Source organism: Bactrocera tryoni, chromosome 1 (assembly GCF_016617805.1).
Source record: "Bactrocera tryoni isolate S06 chromosome 1, CSIRO_BtryS06_freeze2, whole genome shotgun sequence".
Classification (NCBI taxonomy): domain Eukaryota; kingdom Metazoa; phylum Arthropoda; class Insecta; order Diptera; family Tephritidae; genus Bactrocera; species Bactrocera tryoni.
Window position 1 is genome coordinate 40,641,826 of NC_052499.1, and position 6,430 is coordinate 40,648,255.

General features: G+C 34.3%; 1 protein-coding gene across 1 annotated transcript; it reads right to left on the reverse strand.

Moving 5' to 3' along the window:
• Nucleotides 1-1,315: 1,315 nt before the first annotated feature.
• On the reverse strand, nucleotides 1,316-2,529 carry LOC120766246 (CGG triplet repeat-binding protein 1-like). The gene is made up of 2 exons (XM_040091627.1): nucleotides 1,938-2,529; nucleotides 1,316-1,885 (listed from the first exon to the last, which is right to left on the reverse strand). Exons 1-2 carry the CDS (start codon nucleotides 2,521-2,523, stop codon nucleotides 1,776-1,778), a joined length of 696 nt encoding a protein of 231 aa, XP_039947561.1. The 5' UTR covers nucleotides 2,524-2,529; the 3' UTR covers nucleotides 1,316-1,775.
• Between the last annotated feature and the right edge of the window lie 3,901 nt (nucleotides 2,530-6,430).

Consider the following 6,430-nt stretch of genomic DNA (forward strand, 5'->3'; position numbering starts at 1 on the left):
ATATCTACTATAGGGATACTCAAAAGTATAATATTTGATTCTAATTTATCTACATCTCTCCCGTTAAACAATATAAGTGCTTCGGTAAAATAATTTCAAACAAAAGTCTTCTAACCACTATGTAAATGCTGACTGAAAATTTTATAAAAACTACGAAAGAGTCACAACACGAAAAATGACAAATCTTCAGGAGAAGCAAAAAATAGTTTTTGTTAAAGTTATCAGAATTTTACGGTCAAATCATTCTCAATAACGTAGAAAATCTTCTCTAGAGAACATATTACTCAAATATGCTTGATTTTCAAGTTTAACAGAAAAAATTAGATAAATTTGAGTTCAGACATCTAATACCAGTGTGATAATCAAAAAAAATTCATTGAAAGTGACACATTTCAAAAACTACAAATGACTAAACCCCAACCCTTAAACATCTAGGAATTGCTCTTGATGCAAGAATATCCTTTAAAGAACCCTTATCCTTCACTTGTTAAAAGGTTTCAAAAATATGTAGAGCACTAACCTAAATGAGGGATAATTCCAGTGGACCAAAGCAAAATAGGAGAAGACTCTTGGCTGGAGTTCTGAAGTCCTCGCTAAGAATATGATCCGCATTTCGTACAGTGTCGGAAGATACTGCCCTGGTTATCGAGGGATTACATAGATTTAAGCAAAAGAGATTAAAAAGTCGGTAATGGACTTGCCACATAGAACTGTAAAGGAAAAATCTCGAGCTGAGACCGTGAAAAGTTGACAAAGACGATGGGATGGCTAAAAATACCACACGGCGACGAAGATTTTTATTTAACTCAAATTCTTACAAGACATGGATGCTTTAAAGCATATTTGATACATTTCTTCATTTATTAACATTCACATGAAAGTGATGATTGATGCGATTATTGCAGTGGTGAGACAATTGAGAACGTAAAGTATACGTTGTTCCATTGTCCTCAAATACGAGCAAGTGAGGCTTTACCTCAAGTATACGGTATAGATGTGCGTCTGCATCCGTCAAAATATTATTGTGGCCCCTAACTTGTGGCTTGGGGACAATATGTCGCCATTTCTGAACGCCGACTGGCTTATTTCAAGCTTTATAGTACTTCCCTCAATGTGTGATGATCAGGGCTGATAAAAATATCCACGAAAAAAAATTTTTTAAGCGCTATAAAATGCTTGATAAATATGCAAAATAAGCTTTCAAATATGCAAAAAAAAATAAACGAAAAATTAGTTTTTTAATTTTTATTTATAAAAGAATTTCATAATTTATTTCGACAATTAAATGTTTTTTAATATTGTCGACTGTAAATGATCTTCGGTTGTCATTAAGTAAAGTGACATAAGAGGAAAAACTTCTTTCAACATCTGTTGATGTTGTAGGGGCATACTTAGAATAACTTATTTCTTTTGCAGATAATTTTTTAACATATTCATCAGTTATGTCTCCATTTTGAAATAAAATATTTGAAAGATTCGTAATAGATTTAAAACCTCCATTTCTTTTTAAAATATCATCATTTTTTTTATAGTTTTTTTCATTACATTCATCTAGTTGAAGTTGAATGTCTTCAATAATTCCTACACTTTTATTCAAAGGCAATCCTTTTGTCTGTAACTTTTCAATGCCTTTTCCAATACAAGAGAAGATGTTCTTTATGTATGTTAACTCTCCTATTATCCCATGCTTGGCAAACGCTGTTTTTGATTGAATTATAACCTCTGATTCTTCACTGTTTAAATCATCGACAACAGAGCGAACTTCTTCAAAGAAATCACAATAATACTCTGCAGCACTTAGCTGCAACACTTAAAGACCTCATTGCAGCGAGTATGTAATCGGCAGCATCTGTTACCACAAGAAGGAGTTTTTCATATTCAATTCCTAAAAATAAAATTGTAATAATTTGTATGAAAGAAACACTGTAAGCACTCACTTTCTGGCCATAATATTTGAAGCGAATCGTTTAAAAATCCAGCCATGCTACATGCATTTGCTCTTTCAACTTCTGTTACTTTTAATAAATAGGATTTGCCTCTTTCTTCTGCACTATCATCCAACACTCCAAATATAGCATTCACAATCAATCGCTGCTCAATATCAGTAGTCTCATCTATATATTTATTCTTTGCTTTTTGGCGTAATTTTTCAATGCAGCTGTCATATAGAATAGGAACATATTTATTCCTAAGCGTTGATTGGCTGGGTGTTGTATTCTTCGTATGTTTATCCATAAACCCTATTACTGCTGGGTGGCTTATTTTATTTGTAGGAACATTTGCCGATAGAAACATTTTGCATAAATCCATATTGAAAATATTTATATGTCCACTATTGCCATGCTCTGCCATTAATGTTAGCACAGAATTCTTATTTTGTCTTTCCGCACACGCTTTATGTTTGGTACTTTCAAAATGTTGTTTTACACCGAATATTTTGTTAGCTGTTAGCTTACAATTGCACACTATACAAAACAGTACCGTTTTATCGGTACGAAGCACACCTTTGTATAGTTGTGCCATTCTTGTTAGAAATTCACTACTAGTTTGTTTTTCTTTTGGCATGTTTAAACTGGTTAAACTGGTTTCATCCCCGAAAAAAACCAAATAACACAGTGTTGTTGCCATATTCAAGAAATGGCAAATAAATGTTGCCACTCTTTTTTTCAGTAAATCCTCCACAAATCAGAGAGATTTTGGAGATTTCAGAGTTGATTTCTGCAATTACTTCCTTATTGCAAAAAAATGTTTGCTTTTAGGTAGAGAATTTTGTATGGCTTAAAGCAACAATAAGAGCTGCAATAAGAGCTAAACGAACTAAAAGCTGCAATAGCGCTCAGCAAAAACATGCTATAACTCTTGTAAAAACTAGCAAAATAGGCAATATGCCTAAAAATATGCACCGTTGTCTGAAATAAGCGAAAAAAGCTTTTTCAAGCAAAAACATATGTATTTTTATCAGCCCTGGTGATGATACGTTCTTCATTTTGAAGGCCAATGAAATAAACTTATTACCTATTAAAAAATTCATTTTTTCTCCCTACTATATGTGTATGCAAATGTGAATTAGTGCTTTTTATATAATTTCAAACACTTACCACATTTGATAACATTTTATTGAGAGCCCTTGGTATTTGTTTCTTTTTCACACCTGAAATGCAAGTTGTAAGTTCGTTGATAGTATTTTTATACTCTTGCTACCTGTTGCTACTGAGTATAATAGTTTTGTCCACCTAACAGTTGTACGTATCACCTAAAACTAAACGAGATAGATATGGGGTTATATATACACTCTGTCAATAAAGTATCGGGAATTCTCCGATGATAACGATGAAAAAGTCTAGGAAATTGTTGGCGAAAATAGCCAGAAATGAGCTTGAGAGAGATTGCCTATAAATTGGAGATATCACACGAGAGCGTACGTACGATAATGCATGAAAAATGGGGCATGCAACGCGTTGCTGCAGAGAGCTGAATTTCCAATTCGGATCCCACCTTAATGGAAATGAACCAGCTATAGACCGAATGGCTGCGCAAAGACGCACCAAAGCCAAAAAAAAGCACGCCAAAGCCGATCGAAAGTGAAGGTAATGCTCATTGTTCTTCGATATTCGTGGTGACGTCCACTATTAATACGTTCCAACTGGTCAAACCGTCAGCAAGGAGTATTATCTTGGTGTTATGATGCGCTCACGAGACGCTATCCGTCGTAAACGTCCGAGGTTGTGGGCCAAAAATTCGTGGATTCTTCATCATGATAACGCACCACCGCACAAAGGCATCATTGTGAATGAATTTTTAGCCAAACACTCAACAAGTATCATTGAGCAAGCACCGTATACACCTGATATGGCCCTCTGTGACTTTTTTTATTATCCCCACTGAAGTATCTACTTCGGAGAATACGCTTCGACTCGACTGAAGCTGAAGGCTGAAGGCCATCCCGGATAGTGACTATAAAAAATGTGTTGACGATTGAAAGAAGCGTTGGCACATGTGAATCGCTTCAATTAAATGTTGTTTTGAAGGCGATAAAATAAATAAGGATCTTGATTGAAAAATTTTCGTTTTATTTACTAATTCCCGATACTTTCTTGACTCTCCGTCTGCCCTTCATCCGTGCAAGCTGTAACTTAAGTAAAAATGAATAAAATCGGATGATAACCCCGCTTACTTCCCATATAAAGGTTCAAAACTACTAAAAGATCGATAAATCAACAACTAAATACACCAGAGACAATAAATTTCACCCCAGTTTTAAATTCAATTTGATTATTTTACTTTCCAGCACAAAAATTAAGAAGTAATTAATATAACGGGATACAACGGGAAATAATATAACGGGATTTGCATTAATTATTATTTTAAACCACCTTATGACTAAAAATGTTTAAGCCTCTAAATACCGGAAATGTGAATCCCATTATCTTTAGTTGATTTTTGAGTGAAAATGTCCACCAAAAGCGATAATGGTGTGTCTATATAAAGATTTTCGAACCTCCGACTAAAAAAGATAAAATTGGGTCGGTACTACCGCAACTCTCATAAACTACAAGGTGCTTTCCAAAGTAAACAGGACTTTTTGAATCTAGTGCCCTCTGGTGGCGCCATATAATGTTATATGTCGACTGGTGCGTTAGATTCTGCTATCTTTATCGATTGTCCAGTGAGGATTTCATAACATTTCATCATTTCATTGGAAGTGAAGTTATTGCCATTCAAAAGGTTTGCACTGGCATACTGGCGGCCATATCAGCCAACGAGCTAAAACGCTCGTTTGACATGCCTTTGGACCGTGCCAAAAGCTGTATTGAAGCAGAAGGAGACTATTTTGAATAAAATAAATTGATTTTGCCGAAAAAACCATTTGTTCTGTTTTGTTTTAAGTCCTGTTTACTTTGGAACGCACCTTGTATAACGATTTTCGTTTTTCTAAAAAATGTTATGGTGAATATGTCGGTCAGTGTATGATTTGTATATGCATATATATATATAGTTTCCAAACCTATGGTTGACAATTTACATCATAATTTCCATTAAACTAAACTTAGCGCTTCCTTACATTTTTTAGAATAGTTCGAACTAAGCACTCGCGCACTTCCCAGCCGAACTTTAACCGTCCGGTCAATGACCGGGTACCCGGGTATCCATTTCAATCTACATGCCAATCCTCCTCAAAAAAATTTTATGGCCGCCTGTATCCCCAAAATCAAAGTTATTTGACACCCATTTTCCGTCAAAATTTTTCAGAATCAATTGTTTAATAAAAGTTATTAACTATCAAACTTGATACCCCCTCCGTTCACTAACCAGGTACCCGGGTACCCGCTGAGATTTTTATATATAAAGGACGGGTTTACACATACTTAAGAGCTTATTTATTAAAGTATTCAGATAATTATATTTTTAAAATTAGTAATAGACAATATAGTTTTACAATTTTTATATTTAACAATAATTTTAATGTAATAAACAATAACAAAAATAATTATTAAGATTTCAAAAATAACTCCAGTTTTATTTTATTTTAGTAATATTATTTTCTATTTTTTACTATTTGTTTATTTATATTCTTTTTTATTTATTATGGATACAGTGCTATATAAGAATTAAAGTATGATTAAATTATTCTGCAATACATCCTTCGTATGTAAATGGTTGTAATACAAGTGTTCATCACAATCGAGGTTTCTCACATACTGAACATATTTTAGTATTTATGCGACGTAGTTTTGAATTCACTTCTCTTGAAGACATTCATATATAGCTACACCAGTAATCTTTTTCCTTCAAGTTGAATCGCGAAGAAGAGATTCAATCACACTTCTGCTAGAGGCAGCCCCGCTAATTTGTGCATTTTTATAATTTCAAACAAAGTTGCTAAGAGATTATTATAGTTTCTTTTTTCTACATAACGGTTGTTTTAAGTCCTAAAACTAAAAAGAGTCAGATATAGGGTTATATATACCAAAGTGATCAGGGTGACGAGTAGAGTTGAAATCCGGATGTCTGTCTGTCCGTCCGTCTGTCCGTCCGTCCGTGCAAGCTGTAACTTGAGTAAAAATTGAGATATCATGATGAAACTTGGTACACGTATTTCTTGGTTCCATAAGAAGGTTAAGTTCGAAGATGGGCAAAATCGGCCCACTGCCACGCCCACAAAATGGCGAAAACCGAAAACCTATAAAGTGTTGTAACTAAGCCATAAATAAAGATATTAAAGTGAAATTTGGCACAAAGGATCGCATTAGGGAGGGGCATATTTGGACGTAATTTTTTTGGAAAAGTGGGCGTGGCCCCGCCCCCTACTAAGTTTTTTGTACATATCTCGGAAACTACTATAGCTATGTCAACCAAACTCTACAGAGTCGTTTTCTTCAGGCATTTCCATATACAGTTCAAAAATGGAAGAAATCGGATAATAACCACG

Coding starts and splice junctions, on each gene's coding strand:
- LOC120766246 (XM_040091627.1), bottom strand. CDS start 2,523: ATGGCACAACTATACAAAGGTGTGCTTCGTACCGATAAAACGGTACTG. Junction 1,886..1,937: donor TCAAATATTATGGCCAGAAA/GTGAGTGCTTAC, acceptor TTTTATTTTTAG/GAATTGAATATGAAAAACTC.